Below are 24747 nucleotides of genomic sequence, written 5' to 3'. Positions count from 1 at the left end.
CAAACTTGGCAGTAGTGCAAACTGCTACACGGTCGGGCATCAATTCTACAACGGTCGCCGGCTGGGTGACTTGCCCTTTGCATTTATCGGCACCAAAATAACTGCTTCACGAACAGACTGTTTTTGAGCCATCCTCGTGGCCAGTCCGGTCGGAATATGTAACCTGCCTCTGCTATATTATATGGGTTTTTTCGTCTTCCTCAAAGCATCAATGCCAGCTAGTGGTCCGTTTCGTGTTAATGTTCATAAACTAGCAGAAATAATAAATGAAATGATAAATGCAACTTTTATTTAAATTAATTGTGTAAGTCGACTTCACCGTACTAGGGCAAATTTACATTGTACATTGTTGTCAATCCACATTGACATGGCTGTGCAAGTCTGACGATAGTGATAATATTCTTCAGTGCAACGATCGAAGTATCAGGTTAAAACTTTATTATTTTTTCAAAGTTTTTTTTACATATTCCAGCTCTACAAATCCAGGAACCAAGTGACGTAGAGAAAATAATGCATTAAATCATATTTTTTTTGCAAGTCCATATGTATTTACATTTCATAATGTTATAGTGTAAAACGCGAACATAGTGTGTTCTCTGGATAAGATTGCATTTGTTAATTCATTGTCGAAAATTCAAGTAAATCACGCCTCGGATATTTGTACGTGCTTCAATTTGATGAAATACGAGACAGACAGTCTTGATATGCGGTGACTTTACTACAACTTCATGTAAATAAGTTATTTCTTTCCAAACAGCCTATCAAAGTTCTATGTACTTGATAATACAAAACTCATGAGAAAATTCGACGTAGTCCAACATAAGATGTTTTTCTTACAAAAAACACCAGTAACGCAAACTGGTTGTAATGCAGATCTAGAACATCAGAAAACAAGACTATCTTATGTGGTGCAGATTTTCCAACGAAGTTGTCAGGTACCATTAACTAGTTCAACCACAAAGCTAGCACATATGTAGAAATCATTCTTGGTGAACTTCCCCTTTAACCAAACGCTTTCGGATTTATCACAGGAACACCATTATCAAATGACAGGCAATACAGAACACATCAACTTGTAATGAAGTTGCACGATTCCTCGCCACGAATACCGTTTTGCTTCCTGCACACGGTGTTCAAACATTCCAACACCCGTATTTTCCTCTTGAGCACGCAGCTTTTGAACTCACCACTACATTTCTAGTGCACCGTCGCATTCGAAGAAAATGTACAGTGGCCATTCTGTACGGCTATCCGGCTGATGAAAAACTCGCTGTTCGTAAATTTTGTTGTAGCAGTGATCTGCACAAAAGGTAAAATTAAATATCATGTAAATTGTCAAATCGCAAAGTACATTATATTATTACACTTAGATTGGTTTCTTTTAAAAACATACAACCTGGCATTAGTATCTAATTATCACCTTTTGAAATATGACACATAGTGTTGTAGGCAAACAAATTACGTTGACAACATACTTAAATTTCACTAACCAAAATTTGCAAAGAAAAATATCTGCTTGGAGGTCTAAGTACGTCGTTTAGTGTAACAGATTGATATCTTTAACAGAACTGCTATATCATCTCAATATGAAATAATTTACCAAACACAAACCATAATATCATATATCATAGTTCAACATGTAATAATAAAACAACATTGTACGACACTCCAAGTCTTGACATGTAACAGTAACCAAATGAGCGACACCACTCTGCCAATGTTGTATTTGTACAACGAGACACCTAATGTGGTGAGCAACAATGAGCACGCTCTTAGTAAGCACAAAATTTGAGCAGTTTTGATTAAAGAGGCAATTAAATTGGCCACACAACAAAACAAAACTGCGCCTTACAAACAACAGATGACGTTTTTATAAAGCTACCATCGTGTCTGTGACGAAGTACTGCAGAATGTTGTAAGGCTTGTGGTAAAAGCAAAAATTGTCATTCGCACACAGCTTTACAAATAAGCTGCAAAATCAACTTGCCTGCAAATTCTCAACATTGTCGATTTCTTTGAGGGCTATGTACGAATCATTCTGAAGCTTTTGAACCTTGAAATCACACTTAGGTGTCTCGCCACTGGTTGACATGTAAAGATCAAGACCTGGTCTTTTGCTTGATGACGGCAATTTGTGATAAAGCGTTTGTACGCAGAATGACTTTGTTGCCTTCTTAGATGTAGATTTCGCTGGTAGCCCTTTCCATGGACCTTTACCTGTACAAAAGAAAAGAAGCAACTTCAGGCAAAACTTCACATCTGCAGAATCTGTCTTTACTTGCCTCCTCTGTTCTTGCTAATTCTATAGCAAATGTTACTGATACTTTCGCCCCAGACAGATAAATAATTGATCTGGGATGAATTACAGCACCATGCAATAAACACACACAACACATACTCTCTCTCTCTCTCTCTCTCTCTCTCTCTCTCTCTCTCTCTCTCTCCTCTCTCTCTCTCTCCTCTCTCTCTCTCTCTCTCTCTCTCTCTCTCAACGATGCTATGACAAAATATTCAACGAGTATATAATGTATGCATCTACAAATTAAACATTTATTACCTGGTCATGAGGGCTATAGCGCCCGTTTATTACCCCGAGGGGCCGTGTGTTACTAGAAACACATCGCTATTCCGGAAAATCAATCCGGGATAGCGATGTGTTTCTGGGTAACACACGGCTACGAGGGGTAATAAACGGGTGCTATAGCCCAAATAAAGACCTGGTTATAGGTGTTTTATAACACACCACAAGCTCATTTTGTACTTATGTTATAGTTGTTGTTTTTTTACATTTTGCACCGAAACAATCCATTGTGACAAGTTTACATGGCGATATTTCCACAGGAGTTACAGAAATACATGGTACCACTTTCTTCCAAAAAATATTCTAAGCATAACGAGCAAAATTGTAGGTTGCACTTGAATCTTTTTCGTCGATGAGCTGTTCAAGTTCCAACGCTGTTAGAATGGAAAATCTGCTTTAGAGAGAGGCTTGACGCTCATCCGGAATATCCCGGCTGCGCATCACGTTCTAGTCACTCGCAATTGTTTCAAAGCTGCAGACGACACTACGGTCACGTGATCGGGCACTTTTCCAAATTTGGTCAAAGCTAGTTCCCTTGGGAAACAATGGCGAGTACGGGTCACTAGAACGTGATGCGTGCCCTGGATGAGAGACGAGCCTCTCTCTGAAACAGATTGATTTTCCATTCCAACAGCTTATAAGAACTTAAACAGCTCATCGACGAAAAAAGATTCAAGTGCAACCAAGGATGTCTCCAGGTATGCTTAAAATATTTTTGGAAGAACGCGGTACTATGTACATCTGTAACTTGAACCGCTATGGTAATATCGCCAAGTAAACTGATGATGGATTGCTGCATTAAAAAATATCAAAGCACATTAAAAACTATACCATATTATATCATACCAGTATATTGATGGCGCAAATGCAGCAATCTGATTGGTCGACACGCGAAAAGAACCGTGGTATATTGGCGAATACCACGGCTGGCACACGCGCGAGCTCTCAGCTTGAGCAAAAATCTGTTTTTGGCGTTTAACGCCAGAAATTCAATATACTGTTATGATATAATAGCAATAAAGCACACCTAGCGATGGTATACCACGAGATTTTGACCAGTTCACTTCATATATGCACTCGCTATCGCTCGTGCATATATGTCGTGAACTGGTAAAAATCTCGTGGTATACCATCGCTGATGAGCGTGTGGTATGTTATAAAACACCTATTACCTGGTCATGAAGGCTATAGCGCCCGTCTATTATCCCTCGTGGCCGTGTGTTATCAGAAACACATATAGCTATACCCCTCGGCCTACGGCCTTGGGGAATAGCGATGTGTTTCTGGTAACGCATGGCCCCTCGGGGTAGTAGACGGGCGCTATAGTCCTCATGACCAGGTAAAAGGTGTTCACTAGTCACCCGCCATTGTTTCAAAGCTGCAGACGACAGTACGGTCACATGACCGGGCACTTTCCCGAATTTGGTCACAACTATTTCCCTAGGGAAATAATTTTTCAAAAAATACCCTCTGACGCTACTTTTGTCTATTCAGTGGGGACTAGACTTATCTATTTTCTCGTCACGTGATGTATTCTGGCGAATGAATGGAAATTGGCATGTGGCGTGTTATATGTGATCATATTTTTTTTTGAGAGCATCATGTGGAACCTATGAACAGAATTTTTGTCTCCATAAAGCATAGCATAGACAAGGTCGTCATAGCTAAATTGTAAAACTATATAATTTACGAACTAAACATGTTTATAAGTTCTCGGTAAGAGGTGAATCACCTTACAGTGTTCCAAAAATATACCTCTGTTTTCATACTATGTTTAGCATGCGTGAGGAGTTTTGAGCCAAAAGATAAACCTAAAATTAACATTTATTTTGTCGATAGCTCCTACCTGCCAAGGTCATAAAGTACATGTCGGTTCCATCATATCCCCGCTGTATACCAGTGTTTTTCGCCATCGTAAACCAGGCTCCTAGTTTCTTACAAAATTGAGGTGAAACATTAGATCCGAACCTTGAAAGCAGCTCTATCGCATTGTTCGAAAGATTTCCAAATTTGTCGCAATCTTTTGAGACTGTATCCCGGACCAGACGAAAATCTTGCAGATCCTTTTCGAATTCTGGTCCATACTGCGCAATTTTCCGCCACAGCGTTTTGTTGAACATGTCGTATATTTTAACATCGACGAAGTTCCATTTGCGTATTTTGTCCTTCAATTTATCACTCAGTGGAGTTCGCTTTGACCGAACCCTTCGGGCAACGTACAAAATATCTTCCATCTTCCAACACATTATACGCTTTAGCAAAACCAGTGAATGATCGTAATATTCAGTTACAAACACCAAGTCAAGTTCCTCATTTAATCTTGAAAAGTATTTATCCACTACTTTTGGATCATTGTGATATTCTTGGTCTAAGCCAAGATGCCAAGCCTGGCCATTTCTAGCGACAGCAATGAACCTTTCCACCTTCCGTTCCGTTATTCGTTTAAAGTAATAATCTGGTTTCTTGAAGTACTCCTCTAATTTCGAACCTCTGTTTTGTGTCTTTAAAGGAACGAATCTATCCAAACGAAAAAAATTAAATGCAGATTCAAAATTTGCGGACGGTTCACGTACGATTGAAACTAAAATGGTGTCCGGTGACCTTGTGCTGCATTTCAAACTCTGCTCGTCAGCGCTCTCAATGTTCAGAGTTCCGCCCTCTCTTGACACAAGAATGCGGTTTTGACGTTTTGTTCCCAGAACTGGTAGTGTTGTCTCCTCGTGATTTTCACCGTTAACATGATAAAGTTCCAAACTGCCTTTGTAACCGGTGCCTCTGTGATATATCACTGTTCTTTGCAGTGGAAAAGCATTGTTCTTTGTAAAGCGATCAATCAAAGTAACGAGAGTTGTGCTCCCTGTTTTACGATTAAATATGTATGCTACGTTGTTCACTTTCCTGCAACTTTTTGCATACTCAGTCAAATTTGTCAGCGATGAGGCTACCTCAGGACTCAGAGAATTTTTGGATTTGTCTGTTTCCTTTTTTGAATTTTCAATATTCTTTAAAGAATCATTAGAATTGTCTGTGTTTTTCACGGCAGCCTTTGAACTTTCTACATTCGTCAAGGAATCTTTCGCGCTGTCTGTTTCCTTTGAGTTGTCTATATTCTGAGAAGAATCCTCTGAGCTGCCGGTTTTCTTCAAGGCGCCTCCGGAACTATCTATCTCCCCCAGGGTACCGTCGAAAGTGTCAGTTTTCTTCAAAGTGCCCCTGGCGAATGGAACAGGACTCAACCGAGCCTTTCTCAACGTCGATGTATTGCCGTTCAGATTACCGAACGCATGGCTGTAGGCGCAAACAGGAAAATAGGAAAAATGTTAATTGTATTTAAATGTTAAAGTGTCATTTGTGAACTTGTATAGTATCCTGAAAATGGAGCTAATTATATGTTTCTAGGGGAGTGGTCAAGCTGACAATATCAAGGTATCAGCTACTTGCTTAAAAAGAGACAAATGAACGGCTTTGATGTGTATGATGACTTAGTATCAAGAACTCAACGCAAACACACAATAAGTGTTCGTGTCTGTCGCTGTATTGTATATTCGACAGTTGTCCTTGTATGCAAAAGTGTTGTTAAAACGGCAATTTTCTTCAGTTTATTGGCAATACAAGAGACAACTTTTCATTTATGTGCTCGGCCGAGAGGAAAAACCAAATTAAACATTTTTTTTTGATTTCCCCCCAGCCAATGCTAGTGCGTTGCACTTCATTTCTTCAATACATGATTTGAACATGATTAATTGCCGATACGAAAAAACAAATAGGTCAATGCAAAATTTTGTCTATGACACGTAGGATATCGTCAGCATGTATGAGAATAGAGGATGGATGACTCAGATACGTGAATGGACAACATACCCTGGGAGCTGTGACCAAAGAGGGAGCTGTTTACCGCTCGGATAAATGAAGATTTGTGGGATATTACACAGGAAGAAGTACTGAATGCTTTAAAAGACAATGGCAAACAATACGTCACCAGGCTCTGATGGCATATCTGTAGAATTTTACAAAAGTTTCTGGCATATTTTAGAGTCTGACCTTGTTGAAACATTTAACTTTTGCTTGAAACATAATATATAGAATATTAGCTTTTATCTTCAACTATTATCAAAGATGACTAAACCTTTTCCACAGATATTTTCCATTTTATAGCATTTATATCACAGGGCAACCTATTTTGTCTGTGTCAATGGCAAATTGATAACACCTTATGTTGTATCTGTTATAAGGCCAATTGTTCTGACACAATTTAAAGACACTTGGCGGGTACATGTCTGAACGTTCACCCATTAATGTCACCAAATGATACCGTTTCAATAACTTGATTTTCAAGAGATTCTCTGAAACTCCCCGTTTGATCCCCTCTCTCATGACCACTTCACAGTTGCATCGCACCACTTTTTGTCAAAAAACGTCCCTCTTTTTGTCTGTGTTGCAGAAAAGTTAAAGTGGTTCCTTCATATTCATGGCTAGCATGTCTCAAAGTTCACCAAAAAACCGCCAAAAGACGTAATTTTAGTAGTTAAGTTTTCAAAAGTTGCTAAATGAGGAGGTGGACACCCCTTCCAGACCTTTCTGAACATGAACACTGTATGGTTGCATTGCGATACTATGTGTGACAAAATCGGCCATTGTGTTCCAGAACAGTTGATTTTGTAATTTCATATTTATGGCGTGCACATCTCTAAACATTTACTCAAATGCCATAAAACGACACCGTTTTACCTATATGCCTAAAATTTCGAGTTTCTGCAATGGGGGAGGGTAACCCTCTCCTGCCCCTCCACATGACATCTGCACGGTTCATGATTCTATGAATAGATGCTATCGTAATTTGTTTTGAAGTTATTGCTTTACAGTACCATACATTTTAGTTTTTGAATAATAATCAATCAATCAATAATTAATTAATTATTAAAAATAATTGTTAGAAATTAATAATTATCGCTTTTACATGTATTTTACAATTGATATGAATATTCATTAGGGTCCTGAGAAGTGCATATACGCATAAAAAATATGATCTCGGAATTTCACTCAAAAACGTAAACAGTTCACTTTACACGGGCATCCATGGGGAAATTTAATAAGATTTTTTTCCAATACAAAATCATGTTATTTAAATGAGTATACTTGACTGGTTTAGTGAAGTTCGAAGTGCATATACAGACAAGATGTTGGTATTTCCCCCCAAAAAAGTTTATCTCACTATAGATGGGCGTCTGTGGGAAAACTAAATAGCTTTAAATTTTGAAATATAAAAGTAATTAAACGTGTGCATTTATAAGTGTCTTATTATTGATATGTACGTGCTTGAATACATTAGGATGATTAGAAGTGCATATATGCGAATAACAAACATTATTTACTCATATTACTGATATCTGGATTTCACTCTAAAATGTCAATTCGCTACACTGGAGAGTGCAAGGGGCATACAAACAAATGCATCGTTTACTACTGATGGGTTAATTGTAAAGATTAGTATCTTTTTGGAAGACCTAGTATGTCGTAAATATTAAAAAATGGTCAAATGCCCCCCCCCCCTCAAACAGACATGGTAGGGCACAAGCGAAATGGAGTGAACGTAGTTTAAACAGAAATCTTTTGGACGAATCGGTTCTAGCTCATACATGCATTTCAAGCTTTTAAATTTTGAATAGGGACGGTCATGTTTTATAAATTGGTATATGGACTTTTGGCGGTCACAATTTGCGTGATGAAACACCCCTGAATTTCCCTGTTTTCCCACTCGTATTAACTGAAGTTCTACAAGTTCCAAGCACATTTGAATTAATGCTCCCTCTGACCGTATACATATTTTAACGGTTCAGTCGCTTACCTAGTCTCGGTTAACTAGACAGCTCTGCTGGGCTCTCACCCAGCTGCCAGATGAGAGCCCCGAAGAGCAGTCTGGGTAACCTTGACAGTAGACTATCGCTTACCTATATGCATTTGCCAAGAGTATACCAGATTGTTCCTGATATAGGACCGCACTTGCAGTGATTGTGATACTCAGAAATAACAGTACACAGTAGAGCGACTTTTTCTGAAGGTAAAAAAATAAGTTAAGAAAGTTTACTCTATTGAGAATTTTGAATATTTAGTGTAAACACGTACGACTAGACACAAGTCACCCTAAAGGTATACTGTCACCTTTGCCACAGTTACCATGGAAAGAGAAAATCTAACCAATCACAGATTTTAAGCGGGTGGCCGCTTTTTAAAAACAGCGCCCTCACATGGGCATTTTGAATACCAAGGAACGCTCATTTGACCATTTGTGGGCATATTTAATTACAGGTGACTGTATAGCTTTAATGTTTGTGGGATGAAAACGAACAAGTCTGGCAATTCTCTCCATGTTCTGGTAGCTCTACAGCCTCGTCCAAGAAGTATAAATTGCCAGGAGTTTTGCGCTGAAATAACAACACAGACAAATAGAACCTTTTCATAAGTCTAGTGCCCTCGTGTGGCCACTGTGAAATTGAAGTCAAAGCGAGGCCACTGGGGAAAACCCTCCAGCCCCTGCCCAGTGGCCTCCAGCCCCTGCCCAGGGTTTTCCCCAGTGGCCTAGCTTTGATTCCAAATTCACAATGGCCACAGGAGGCCGCTAGACTTATGAAAAGGGTCAATAGAAAAACAGACTACCAACGCGGCATGCCTTTTGTTCCATTGTCGTCTCGGTAGACTATGGCCTTTTCATATTAAAATGAGCTTCAACGATGTTAAACTTTTTGGAGACTTTGTTTGTGGTTGATAATTGCACGAGATTATGCGAAAAATACGACGAGATGGCATTGTTCTGCCAGTCGCATAGCAACCATAGTTTGTGAGCTCTCAGGGCAGAAACACTGCTTCACGCCAATCAAAACATAACACGCCAGCAGTTTCATAAACATGCCCTTCCTTGACGAACGTGTAAAAAACGGTATGACTGACCGTAAACCATTGGTAAAACCAGACAGTATCGATAAAAGACTTTCAAATTTGGTTCGAACACACTCATTATATATTCAGAAAAATATGAGAGGAATTTTTAAAGTCGTAAAACTCACTTTCCTGAAGTTTAAAACACTCCCGTTTTCGCCAGCACGCCAATTCCGCTCAGTACAACACGACAACAACAACACAAACTTTGCCGAACATACTTTCGCTTAACAATTGGCGAAAATCCGAAAATTACCGAAGGATGCATGGTCGGTACTCTTTGGAAAAAGAGAGGCGAGAGCTACCTGAGGCGAGGCGAACATGGATGGGTTACGTATGGCTTCACGCCTTGAACAATACCCGTTGCTTGTCTGTTTCTCTATTTTTCTATGATAACAATAACAGGTAATTGATGTCAGAGTATAAATTTTGCATAGGAATACTGTACTAAAGGGCAAGTCAATGCATTGCAGACATGTTTCATTTTCCGTCATATACGCTAAATGAAAACATTCTGGGAACATTCAACTAAAATTGTGTTGTAATGTCATTTTTTAAGAACATGGTATATTTTTTTGAGAACATTGTATGCTGATGAAGAATTACTGCTGTGAAGCTGCTGTGTTCATCATTATAATAGCGTCAGTCGATTGTACAAAATGCACCTTTTCGATGGTTTCTTTATGACATTATAATAAGAACTTTCACAAGTAGTGTTTTCACATTGTGTAGCCATTTCAGAAAGTAAAAGTTTGGTTAGTGATGTTAGTTTTCGATGTTACGCAGCAAATTGCAACGAAAATTTGACGATGAGATACATAAATATTTTAAAATTTGACAATGTCATGTATCATGTCTTGCCTAATGACTACAATTAAATTAGCCATTTCGTTTCTAAATGTACTTAAGGTAAAGTGCGCCTCAAAATTGAAAAGTGAAAGTCTTAAACTTTTGCTCAAAATGTCCCTAAGGAATCTTTCAACCATACTATTTCAAAATTAGGAAAAAAAGATCGGGGTCACCGTGCAAATTTTGGTACTAGAGAAACAAATTAATCAAGTTTTACACTTTGCCTTCCCTGTATTAACTCTATGAAGAAAAGTAAAATTTTCGATTTTCTAAAGCTAAAATTGTGAGAGTTTTTCTTGCACCAAGAGCTTTCAAATGATCTCCCACAAATGGTAGATTAGAAAAGAATGGTACATTTTTGAGAGTCCTAATATCTATCCCGCATAGAACGTTGCCTGCCGGTGAATATCGAATCGACATCGTAACAGCCACCACCATCATTTGTATATGAAATACTTTTGTCGTATCAGTGGTACATTTAATAACAAATGAAATCATTAGATGGGGTTTAAATGGATGAAAATCTGCCAATGACCCTTGACTTTTGTAATAAATAAATAAGTAAATAAATAGATAAATAAATAAATGATTTTTGAGTCCCCATAAGACAGATATAATGTTATCACCACAGTGATTCCATTTGTTGATACTGTTCATTAGAATCTGCCAGTATCAAAAAATCTTTGCAACAAATTTAACATGTCAGTTGGAAATCAAAATTTAACCTGAATCATTAAATGCCAAAGTTCCCATGTTCATTATCAAATATGAGCTGAATTAATTTGACTTGGAGACTGTAGCAATATCGAGAGTGACATGTCTATCAAAACTTTCCATTGATGTTTCGTTTTTGTCAATATCCAGGATATCAAGCAACAGTCGTTCATTATTGCCCACCTTGTTACACAAGTTTGCACACCCTGCTGACCTCTTGATCTTCAGACCGCCGTCTTCTGAGGACCTCTCCATGATTATAATTTGACCACTCCGTGGTTAATGCCAACAGTTCCTGTGAAAGTGAGAACGAATTGAAATGAGACCTTAAGTGATCCAAATATTTACCGTCGGAGACAGTAGAGCGTGCGCATTCATGAGTGAGCTCTTGTGGCACTCATTTCGTCCGCGTTGCCGCTTGCACAGTTACGTAAGACCCCTCATTTCATCGCTTAGATTGGAATGCTTTACATCCATGATTGTTCTCGCTGTCAATGCAAACGTAAGGTTGTTCCTATTAGCGTTTGAATAAGCTTTGTGTGAACCGTCGGCCTTCACGGTTAAATTACTTCGCAGTGCTTTTGTCATCTGTGTAAAATACGTCCTTTCCAAAATCATGTCAAATCGCCTTCTGCGTAACATATCAACACAGCTAGTGTGTATGTAATTCTTGAGAAATGAAACATTGCCTGAAATAGGCATGACTTGTCAATAATAACATTGTAATACTGATAATGCCCGTGTTTAGGAAGGAAATTTTTTTATAAAAAACTTCATTATGAAATCAGGATAATTGCTTGTTTTCAGAAGAAAGGAAATTAAAAAAGGAAAATTAATGGCATTATTATCAAAAATTACAGCTATTGTCTCCTTAATGTTGACGGCTTGAGTTTTTTTCTTATTTTTTTCTTATTTTTTTTTATTTACAAACAGAGAAAAAGTACAGCAAAAAGACAACGAAAAGAAAACACTGACAAAAGACAAAGAACAGGGATAGTGCTTACATAGAGACATTCTCAATCCATGATTCAAAGTACATTACCAGATAATGCCAGCGACTCCTATACATTTCAGTTGTACTGTTTTTGTAGGCAATGTTTCTCTCAATTTTGTGTTTTTGCTTGAACTTTCTTTTCTCGTCTACACTTACGCAGGAACTATTTCCCTAATATAATACAATAATTTAAAATACAGCTGAATTCAAGGTTGCCGAGAATAATGTCATGGTTGTTTAAATCGATTGACTTCAATGTAACTCTTTGCCACCATTCTTCAAATTTGTGCCAAAAAATTTTTTAGAAACTTACAATCACAAAATAAATGAAACGAATTTCTCTTTCCACTTCCAAAATGTACACAGATCATGGGATAGTTTCTTCCATTTCATTAACCAATAGTTTGTGGTAATACAATTACGTAGTATTTTATATTCCCTACTTTTTACATCTGTTGCAACTTTTTGTGGATGATTAAAGTAACTAGAACTATTGTTAACAATTTCCTGTCCAAGGACAGTGACAAGTTTGTCATTGAAGTAACTAACATTTTGCTTGTTATACATCAAAATGTCATACAATGATTTTGTTTCTAAGGTAAGTAGATTGTACAGCTTGTTTCCCCTGAATACGTTAAGCCTTTTTGGTTGAAAAGAAACTGCTTCAGGATTTGAAAGATACCTGTGTTTAGAAACGACAGACGCAATACCAGCCCACAGCATAAAAAGCCGTTTAGGTACACCGTGTTTTACCCAAAAGTCAAAAGGAATAAATTTTCTATTGTTTTCATATAAATCACTTACATACCATAAACCTGCATCTAGAAAATCTCTGTTAAAAACTGACTGACCATAGATTACAATATGTTGATTATTCCAGATGAACTCGTTCTCATCAGTGATATGTCTTATTGCAGACCAAGCTGAAAATACATCTCTATAGCAACTTTGGAGATTACACCCCAAGGTATTGACATTATAGTAACAATGAACCAGGAAATTAGCATTCCCTATGTTGTTGAGATAATAACTTAAGAAAAGTTTCCATCCACTTTGATTAGATTGAAAATACCTTATAAGCCATTTTACTCTCGAAACCAAAACCATATTTCTTAAATGAGGTGCATTAAGACCACCTTTACTAATTCTACCAACAAGAGTACTTAGTCTAACTCTCTCATTTTTACCGTTCCATATAAAATTAAAAATAAGTGTATTAATATGTTTCAGATATTTTTCTGGCAAGTTGGTGAGAGATGCAACATAAAGGAACTTTGAGACAATAAATGTTTTAACTATTTGAATCTTTCCCATTATAGTAAGATTTCTTATCTTCCATAGATTAAGACACTGTTTTGCAGACTTTATTTTCTCCCCATAATTAATTTCGTTTGCTTTTTCTGTCTCATAAGATAGACAAATTCCGAGAATACGAATTGGACCACTTGGCCATGAAATTCCTAATGGCTTGTTCTGACAATATCTATTACTACCTAACCATAGTGCTTCAGTCTTTTCCTTGTTAATCTTCAGGCCAGAGATGTTGCCGAATGACTCAACCATTCTGAGAAATTCTTTGGCAGATTTCAGATCTGATAAATGCCAGTGGTGTCATCTGCATAGTGTGCAATTTTTAACTCATTTTGGCAGACTTGAATCCCCTTAATTGCTTTGTTATGACGAACGGCGATGGACAAAATTTCTAAAACAACTACAAACAGATAAGGTGAAAGAGGATCGCCTTGTTTTGAACCTCTGTTAACTGGAAAGTTACTAGAGGTGACACAATTATTAATTACACAAATGGAAATATTACAGTATAAAACTTTGACCAATTGAATAAAAGATTCACAAAAATTAAATTTCTTTAAAGCAAATTAAAGGAAAGGCCACTCGATAGAGTCAAATGCCTCGGCAAAATCAACACATTGAGTCTAAAATTGTGCGAACAGCGTCGCCGATGTAGCGACCTATTACATAAGCAGCTTGATTTGGGTGAATTATTTCCAGCAAAATCCTTGAAATACGAATTGAAAGGGCCCTGGCAGCAATTTTGTAATCAAAATTTAAAAGAGAAATAGGTCTCCAGTTTTTCAGCTGAAGTCGATATTTTCCTTTTTCGTCAATCAAAGTAATGATTGCTTGTCTTTGGGAAATTGACAACTCTCCATGGACGTGTGCATAGCGGAAACTCTCTACAATTAAATTACCAAACCAGGGCCAGAAACACCTGTAGAATTCAACACTAAGGCCATCGTTCCCCGGGCTCTTACTATTAGACATGTTTTTCAAAGCTAAGTAGCACTCTTCGAGACTCAAATAACCACCATGAATATTTTTCTGAAATTCTGACAGGAACATACAAATCGCCGGTGAACTCCTCTGCTTTTTCTTCAGAAAAACAATGTGAAGTCTGGTATAAATTTCGATAAACTCTTTCTGTGTGTTTAAAATTTCGTTTAAATCTGTAGTAACAGTACCAGTAGATGTTTGAAGTTTACGCATGTGCTTTTTGTAATGATTTCTCTTTTCAAGCTTCAAAAAATAAGCATTACTTCTTTCACCAAGCTCATGCCATCTGACTCTGGCACGTTGAATAATACCTTGTGCTTTGACTTCGTAATATCATGTAAGGCCCTCTGAACTTCAACAATATCTTTCCTTGTTTTCTCTATTTCACTTTCTGTATTTAACATGCCTAACTTAATTTCGAGGTCCTTTTTGTTGCTCCAGCTTTTTTCCTTGTTTCTCTGATACTTAGTCCGTTGTTTTGCTGTATTTTATACAGACGTCATTTTGACCACAATTAACCTGCCGCTCATGCATTTATGGATTGCACCTTTGCAGTTGAAGCTTGAAAGTTTTCCAATGAAAATCTTAGAGTTACAAAAAACAGCTGAAGATACTGAATAGGTTTTTTCTGTTTGTTGAAATGAACATGCAACTGCGTCATCCATCTTTAAATTCCCAATACATCGAAGAAGCTACAATCTAGTGCAGGTCCTTGACTCCGTGTCACTTAATTTGTCCGTTTTCCTGAAAGGCACCAAAGCAAACTTTTTGGCCTGTCGAAGTTCTTTCATTTTCTTTATCTGAGGATCTGTCTCTTTTCTCTTACTCTTTGGCTCACGTCGTCCGATATGTAGATTTTCGTGCCATAATATTCCTTCCCTCGCAATTTTTTACCAGCCGACTTCAGGATATCTTTTCTGTCACTCTAGGATATCTCTTCTGTCTCTCCAGTGTAGTATTCTTGACACTATTTGTCTTGCTTTTCCACTTTCAAGCTGATAAAACAAAAAGGGGTTCTTAATGAGCTCGTTCTACCTGTATCATGTCACCGTTGTCTCTCTTTATACCGACAAAATCTCTCAGAAAAAGGTGAACAATAGACTCACAGGCAGCGGCGTCTTCTTCGGATTTTTCAGGCACAGTAAAGATGACAATATTGTTTCGTCTAAGACGATATAAATTTCCATATCGTCAATTTGTTCAAGAACTTTTCTCAGGTCTTCCACCTTTGCTTTCTTGTCACATTCACCCGATACTTCGTCAACACTCTTACCTAAACATTCTGTACCAGCTTCCAATTCTTCTTGGTCTCTCTGGCTTTTAAGTGTAGATTCAATGTTGCCGAATCTAATTTCTATTTTAGCCGCGCTCTCTTCCAGGACGCTCAGCTTTGAGAAAACTAGATTGAGCTTTTCGTCCATCGTAGATGGCAATGGTTCGTACGATGTGTCACTTTGTCGGTCGCCATCTTTGTCATCTTTGTCTCTGCCACGCTGTTCACTGCCAGACTTGTTCGCTTTTTCGATGTTTGGCGTGTTACCACAGCTTGTTTTGACATGTCGGTAATCCAATGTAACTTTTCTACTTGGAGAGATAAAAACTTGCTTCTGTTTCCACCTGAAAAGTGGGAAATTCTACTAACACAGCAGAGCGTGCCGAAACGACGTCTTACCTGTAGCTCGTCATGTCACCGACTCTTGACGGCTTGAGTTAATGAGCTCTCCAGCAGTTTCAATTTGCTAGATCAGCGTAAAAATAATCACTTGAATTCATTCGCTACTAGCAGTGGGAACTGAAGGCTTGAACGGTCTGCTGATTGATCATTGAGGGGATAAAATTTGTGTGAGATTATGAGAGGATCACAAAAGTGTCGCAGTCTGCTGGTTTTCTGCTGTCTGTTGGTTTTCCGTTTGAATTCCGTTAAAGCACCAATAGCTACAAATGTGTAATAAACCGATCTCAAAATATCCTCTCTTTTCCAATAAATTTCTTTGAATAAGACCTATTAAAGACTGTGTATAATACGGGCATAAGTGTCAAAAGTGGCAAGTAAATTCAAATGAATTAACATCGTTTTAGTTTTCCCGTCGTTTTCAAAAATTAATCACGTGGCAGAGAAAATAAAGATTACAAAAACAAACGTTGACGATCGTGTGTTATGCATCCAAGTAAATGGTTTTATGCTTCTTTCTTGTATGATGCTGCAAATACTGTAATTTTTGTAGTTTCTCGTGGGGACGCCATTTTATGAGTGCGGCACCCGTTTATAATTTAACCTTTTAAAACGCAGGCATGGTTCAAACCAGCGAGTAGTGATACCTCGATACATGTCCTTCAGTCAGCACATTTACACGAACCAACTTTGGTGTGAAAATAAAATCATGAAAATAATGTATAAAATTTGCAGCTACTGGGGTTTTAACGCTTGACTTAAATATAATGGTGTTTTGATAAGAACACACGTGCTATCAAAACATGTGTTATCATTAATCTTGAAAGAATGCAAATGAGTCATTATTCTATTGATTGACAAATTTTGCTATTTTAAAATGTTTTTATAGACGATAATAATAATAATGATTTATTGTTATATATACATACGCTATTGCACATACAATGAAATACATTCTTGGTTTTGCGACACCAAAAGGACAGACAGTTAGATCAAAAAAAAGGGAATAAAAGAGCAATACACAAAATATAACAAACAGAATAAAAAAACATGTTAAAGTAAAAGCGCCGACTTCAGATGTACAAAGTGTAGGAACTATGAGAGACGAGATGTGTGAGCTCTCACAGTACTCGATTTACATTCATTTAACATGCGGACTGCTGTAGGGTGAACACTGTCTAGGGACCGATTTGAACTTGACTTGATGGAACGGTAACGTTCGCCAGAACCCATAAGCTTAAGTTTAAACAAATTGTGTGCAGGATGGTACTGATCATTAACAATGGAGACAGACTTTTTGAGAACATGGTCCTTGTAAAGAGTGTCTAACGATGGAAGATTACAACCAATAATCTTGCTAGCGGTACTGACAATCCGGTTGAGTCGTTTCCAGTCGTTCATTGTGATATTACCATATTAGACAGTGATAGCGAATGTCAAGACACTCTCAATCATTCCGCGATAGAACCTAATCAGCAAGTTCTGACTAACACGAAAACTCTTCAACCTCCTCAGAAAGAACAAGCGTTGCTGTTTTTTCTTGATTATGAAATCAGTATTGGTTTCCCATCTCAAGTCAGCATATAATAGACACCAAGAAATTTGAAAAAATTAACTATTTCCACTTCGGTACCATTTATAGCAAGAGGCGTAATTTCTGATGGATTTTTGCGAAAGTCCACTATTATTTCCTTCGTTTTCTTGACATTCAGTTCCAAGTTGTTATTGGAACACCATTTAACTGTGTCGTCCACTTGTTTCCTTTATGATGATTCATCAGATTCAATAAAACCGCCAAGGGTGGTGTCATCGGCGAATTTTACTATGAAATTGTTCTCCTCAGAACTCACAGCACAATCATGTTTTAACAAAGAATAGAGGATCGGTGACAGGTTACAACCCTTGGGTGTACCGGTGTTTAGGACGATAGAGTTTGAAAAGTTACTGCCAATTTTCACGACTTGGCAGCGATTCAACAAGAAATCTAGAATCCATTTACAAATCGAGGGATTATCTGTTACAAACATCATTTTGTAAGAAGTTACCAAAAATCAAACATCACGTTGCTGTGTCTAATACAGACTAGTATGACATCAGTGTGTTCGGACTAACTGGGACCCTGTCAGTGTCCTGTTTAATCAATAAAATATCACGATGCTTTCAAAGTGTCTAAACGACATGGGAAGGTGTTGGGAAATGTGACAGATGTTTTATTGTTTATGAAATCGATTCAAACAAACTATGGATAAATATAGTCATGCCATGCAGCTAAGGCCAAGAAAAATATAAAAACTATTTGTTTCTCATCCTAGACATATAAAAAAATGATGCGGTGCCGCGGGTTTTTGTTCTCATTTTTTTATTCTTCAACCAACAAGAACGCGCTCAACCCCCCCCCCCCCCCAAAAAAAAAAAAAAAAAATCATCATGAAAACAACATAGGTATGCACACAGAGATAAATGCACAGCAGTGTTGCTTTAGTGTTTTTGTATAGCAACAGTTCTGTGGTTTGGTTTTTAGTGCAGCAATGCACAGTTTTGACTGTGAAATATGTGTACAGTTCTGAATGGAATGTTAGTGTCGATTATTTTGTTTACAGTTCTATTTTATACAGAACTGTGTTATGCACTATCGTCGCGTATTTTTGCGGGATTTTTCATTTTATTTCCCAGTGAGCAGAACAAAATGTTGACGCGTCGGGTCTGAATTGACGCGCGCGAGGATGAGAAACACACTTTTTATTTTTCTTGGCCTTATCGAAGATTGGAAGCCAATCTGTAAGCTGACGGATATCCTGTGGTTTGTAAACGCCATGAAGATATTGCGAACACATATTTTCAACACATCTCTGTTACTATGTTAATTCATAAAAACCAAAAAAGCGTGGATTTTGACACCAAAGGTATCTATGAAGATAATCAGAAAAGTGATGCTTATCCATTGGTCCGTGAAAAGACTGGGTGCGAGGCCGAAAATACTTGCAATTTAAATGCGCATTCATCTATACTTTGTCATGTCAGCATTGTGCCAACCATCAGTATTCTCATCGTAACAGACAACCAGTTGAGTCTGAGATCAGTGAAACCTTTCAGCGATGACGTCATCACAATACGCTTGAAGACATTCGCAATAGCAGCTTGCAATTTGAAAGTTAATTAATAATTCTTTAACTATTGTGGCTCCATACCCGAGCAAATATCTGTGACATGCTACTTTCCGAATTTCAGGTTTCTAGACGTAACGGCAAGAATGTCTTTTTAGCTTCTGATGTCTGTTTGGGAGGTCGTGCGCTGGCATGAATTCAAAAATGTGCAGACTAGACTGTCATGCAATAGGCGGACACACAGACATGATGGCATGGTATAAATATAAATACTGACAGATACAGACAACGGAGAGCAGTCTAGGCTACATAAAAGTATAATGTGAAAGGTGGAGCAGTTTTACAAATTAGTACTTAAAGACGGGCAAGTTGAGCCCTAGACATAGACTAACTCACCAGTGGTTTGGCGTTTGGCGTTAGCAGTACTGGATGGTGGCTGGCTCGCCAATATCAGAGGGTTTCGCGATCACCTCACCAATAACGCGACAATCTGTTGAAGTTTACTTTTTTCAATTTACTCTGTTTATAGAAGCCAGTTTACTCCAAAGAGAGACCTTACCAAAATTGCATAACAAAAAAGAAGAACACATTTACTTCCATCTATTCCTATGTAAATGCGCCTCAGGGACACATTTTCGACTTGTCCAGACACATTTTGAAGCTCAAAGGGTAGATAACATTTTCACCGGCTTATTCTTGTGAAAATTGAAACTTATTGTTTCCCCATAGAGTAAAGATAATAACATAGGGATGGCGGCCATTTTGAGTTTTAAGTGTCAAGTTCAATGTTGGATGATTTGTTTTCTCTAGTCCAAATTTTACACGATGCCTCCTCATTTATATACTTTTCCCAGTAAAAATGCATGCCAGCGCTATCCAATAGAATGAATACATTCTATAAACTTTGTAGTTTTTAAATGTCACACTTGCTCTGTCTTCGATTCAAGCGCGTAGGGTCTACAGTTCAAGGTAGTCATATCTGGATGATAAACCTATACGATTACCAGAATAGCTGAAGTAAGGGGAGATCTTGCAACTCAGTGGATGCAAACAGCAGGTGCTACCTACATTCTTTTGACTTTGTGCAATTGTGTACATGACCTTTGTGTTATTGTTGAAGTTGACATTGCGGCTAAAACTTGACCATCAAGAGCTGATACACCTATTGTCTGCTTGCTGGTACCAGGTCAACGACATCATAGAACGAGCTAGCTTTTTAGTTTAGGAATGCACGTCTACAAATATGGAGGTCAAAGCACAGCTATCGATGTGAGCTGCACTGAATTTGAAGGGCGCAGGAGTTTGCATGAAGCCTCGACATTGCTCAGACGACAATATCGAATATATCTCGCCTCTGGTATCAAGATTCGAAAATATTGATACCATGATGAGAGCACCACTATTGTCAATGACATGTTAAGCACGAAAAATACCTGATATTGCCGATTATATCGTCTGGTTAACTGACTAGAGCACCGCGATCGTCTATGATGTAAACCACGAAAAATATTACTTGGATGCTATCGATAAAATCGTCGGGCATCATTTAGTTTATCCATGGCGGCATATGCTTGTACCTCCATGGTTTGACTAGAGACCCGTGTCGCCTCTGACTTATAAAAAAACAAAAATTATCCGATAGTATCGGATACTATCTATAATATCGTCAATTATCGTCTAATTAATTTCACCACGGACCCATGTCGCCTGTGACTTGTCAAACTAAGAACAATATCCAATAGTATCGGATACTATCGATGTCGAATGCTGGATACGGATATGGATTTCGTAGAGTTTGACTTTTGATTTTCGTCAGTAGTTCCACAAAATTTCTTTTGAATACTGCCAGTATACCATGTCTTTTTCTTAAATATTAGTACGTGAAAAGAAATTTTATCTTATTTATGTGTTTCTACGGTAAAATGATCGACGACATGGCTTATCTCTCATCTTTCCACTTTTTCATGGAACTAGTGTAAAATTTATGAGGTGCGATATTGTCAGGATCCAGCTGAAGAAGTAACAAGCGACCTAACGGCCGATATAGCTGCGCTGTGTTTATGTAGAGAATAACTATTTTTGACACATGTTAATGAAGAAGGTGGAAATCTTTGATAGCTCATTTCAGTGGCCAGAAAAAAGAGGCTAAAATAGCTGCAAAAATACACAATTGAAGATTTAATAATTTGAATATATCACATTGGATCATCATCCCTAAGAACATGTCAACCAGAAAGCTATCTGACGATGAGTTTTTTGAGAATGGAATTTTCTGACCAAAAAAGGCAAAAATTGCCCCAAAAGTAAAAATTGCAGATTTCACCATAGTTTCAATGTATCATACATTCAAATAATCCCTTGGAACCAGTCTACCAAATATCAAAGCTATCGACTTGCAGTTTTTGAGAAACAATTTTTTTTATCCAGAAACGGCAGAAGTTGCCCCAAAAATACAAATTACAGATTTCATCATCATTTCAAAATATCACATTTCCTTCATCTGTAGGAACCTGCATATCGAATTTAAAAGCTATCAGACCAGTACTTTTTTGAGAAATACATTATTTGACCAAAATTGGAAAAAATTGCCCCAAAAATACAAAATTGCAGATTTCATCATTAATTTTATAAATATCATTAAGATCATCTGTAGGAACCCGTATACCGAATTTCAAAGTTATCAGATGAGTAGTTTTGTAAATACACATTTTTGACCAAAAATGGCAAAAATTGCCTTAAAAATGCAAATTTGTATATTTCTGCACAATTTGAACAATTCTGAAATAGATCATCCCTAGGGACCTATGTACCAAATATCGAAGCTATCTGACTGGCAGTTTTGAAGAAGAAGATTTTTAAAGATTTTTTTACCAAAAATGGCAAAAATTGGCCCGAAATACAAATATGCAAATTTCTCCACGATTTCAACAAACCTAACTGAAGTCACCCTAAGTAAACTGCATATCAAATTTCAAAGCAATCGGACAAACGCTTTCAGAGAAGAAGATTTTTTACCCAAAAAATACAAATATGCAAATTTCACCACGATTTGAACAAACTGAAGTGAGGTCACCTTAAGTGAACTGCATATAAAATTTCAAAGCATTCGGACTTGCGGTTTCAGAGGAGAAGGCAATTGTTGACGGACGTCGGACGACGACGACGAACCACGGACGATGACGGACGACGATGGAAAATCAACCTATTTGATAAGCTCCGCGTCGCTGACAGCGGAGCTAAAAAAACTCGCCATCGTCTCGTTTAAAAGCCTCGACGATACTAGACGATATTAGCGATAGTATCCGATACTATCAGATATTTTTGAGGTGCGACATTATCGGGATCCATCCAAGGATGTAAAGATATCATCTAGTTTTAAAACCTAGACGATAATAAACGATACAACTGGATATTTTTGAGGTGCAACATTGTTAAAAGGATGTAAAAATATTGTTTACTAGACGTTGTAAAGCCTAAACAATACTGGACGATTCAAACCCTGGTATCGATCTCTACAGTATAGATACTCGGCGGCATGTATGTCCGATATCACAGACACGGTATGCCTATGATGTATTTTCAAGCATAGATCCTCAACAAAGACACCTATGAAAGCATAGATCAAGAGACAAAAGCAGCGCATTTACTCAGGTAGTTACGCAACATTGCGTCAACCCATGGACGGTCGTTTCGCTACCGCTGTCCATGATCATGGAGACCCTAGAAATGGTCTAGGCTACTGTATGATCAACAGGACTAATAATCTATATGGGGGAAAAAGACCGAAACGAAATAGAAACATCAAATAATATTGAATGGAACGGAATCGAACAAATGATTTGTCCAGAAACCCGATGGATATGCATCTAGCCTGTCATAAGGTCGGTTTGACACGATCAAAATTGTTGCAGAATCGTACAAAATCAAAGAGGTAGCACACAATGTGCAATTTCTATCATGCATCAAGTAAGTTCAGCCACCATAAAATACAAATAGGAAGTCCTCCAGTTTATCCCTCCGCCGATAGAGCTACCTCAACCAGGCCCAATGAATACGATGTTCTGTGATCACGACAAAATGGACGTCAAACGGTCTGAACGGTGTTATACAATGGAACGATTTGTGGAAGGACTTTGAGTTGAACGATCGATCCCAGGAAAGATGACTCGCAGGGAGTAGCTGTGAAATGTCATGAATTCACAAGGGCCCCATTCGACCTTAGGTGAGGGTTGCAGATAAAATTTCGGATTCTGTCTGCCGACGCATAGAAGACATCATAAATGCATTGCTCTGTGCACAGCGCCGTCCTATTGATAACGTTGCCCGTGATAGTAAGACAGTAAACTCATGATCAGTATACCAACTCACCTCTTTTGATTAATATTAAGCCAGGCAGATGTGAGTGATGCTCTTAGACGCTTGTAAGTGAAAGTAACTCATCTACCGGCACTTAACCTTTGAAAGAGAAGAAACCTTTGAAAGAGAAACAGTTGGGTGTGCCGTGTTGCCAAACTGTAAATTTGGTTACTACAATCAGAAGACTTGTCTTTCGCACGTTTAATTGTTATGCAAATCAACTACTAGTATGTCATCAGTAAGTTACTGGTCAGTTTCTTCGGTCGAGGGGGAGGGGTGTAGTATGTATGTATGTATGTATGTATGTATGTATGTATGTATGTATGTATGTATGTATGTATGTATGTATGTATGTATGTATGTATGTATGTATGTATGTATGTATGTATGTATGTATGCATGCGAGCGCACACCTCCAACTTTCACTGAAGTGAACACAGAACACTCACCAGGGTGGAGCTAGGGACACGCACTTACACATGAGGGTGAGTGAGCCACTGCGTTCGCAACCAAAAATCATTCGTATTTTCTCTAAATTGAAGATTAACAGGTAAAAAGTGCAAAACAAACCGAAGGTCACCGGAGTAGCTTTGTGATAGTTATAGTGACTTGAAATGCGTTCACTTTGTACACCAAAACAATTGTGATGGAAATTTGGACACCGTACCAATAAAGCATTCTATACAAGGTGACATTCCACATGTATCTACATGTATCAAACACTTCTCTGATGGTTAAAATCTTTTACTTTTATCTCGGTCATGTATAACGATACGTCAAGTTTTGGAAAGTTTTCATGGATGAACTGAAAACTTGATTTTCTTTTTTGCAATTTATGTCCTCTCCGCTGACGACAGGCACATTTGCGTTAATTCCAATCTCCGATTCTGTCAATAAACTTCTTTGTCAAGGATATCGAGCACACTTTCCGTCCAACTCCAAACTATTTACGCACCACACCGGGTTGCCTGCAGGGTATGTTAATGCATGGGCATAGGCTTACTTACATGTAAAATCAGTTTGAACACACTTTTTAATCAGACCTGGTCAGAAAATTGTGAAAATTGCCAAAAATATGTTTCGCATTTGATTAAGTTGAAATTTATCATAATATATTACGTAAGTCAGGTCACGTGACTAAAATCTGTTATTTTCCCCGCCAAAATTGCATATTGCAAATAACTGAACAATCCAACCATTAAACATCAAAATATTTAAAATATTATTACCAATTAATGTATAATGGGATAGA

At 37.8% G+C, this 24747-nt stretch overlaps 1 protein-coding gene across 2 annotated transcripts; it reads right to left on the bottom strand.

Moving 5' to 3' along the window:
- Window positions 1–423: 423 nt before the first annotated feature.
- Window positions 424–23682, bottom strand: LOC139152512 (uncharacterized). Of its 2 annotated transcripts, none has more exons than XM_070725697.1 (6): window positions 23508–23682; window positions 11261–11372; window positions 8530–8633; window positions 4428–5869; window positions 1988–2217; window positions 424–1299 (listed from the first exon to the last, which is right to left on the bottom strand). In XM_070725697.1, exons 2-6 carry the CDS (start codon window positions 11330–11332, stop codon window positions 1198–1200), a joined length of 1950 nt encoding a protein of 649 aa, XP_070581798.1. In that variant the 5' UTR covers window positions 11333–11372; window positions 23508–23682; the 3' UTR covers window positions 424–1197. The 2 variants fall into 2 exon arrangements, with proteins under 2 accessions (XP_070581798.1, XP_070581799.1); XM_070725698.1 differs by lacking the exon at window positions 23508–23682 and adding an exon at window positions 19536–19677.
- Between the last annotated feature and the right edge of the window lie 1065 nt (window positions 23683–24747).

Source organism: Ptychodera flava, chromosome 16 (assembly GCF_041260155.1).
Source record: "Ptychodera flava strain L36383 chromosome 16, AS_Pfla_20210202, whole genome shotgun sequence".
NCBI lineage: Eukaryota > Metazoa > Hemichordata > Enteropneusta > Ptychoderidae > Ptychodera > Ptychodera flava.
This window is presented reverse-complemented; position numbering and strand designations above follow the sequence as displayed.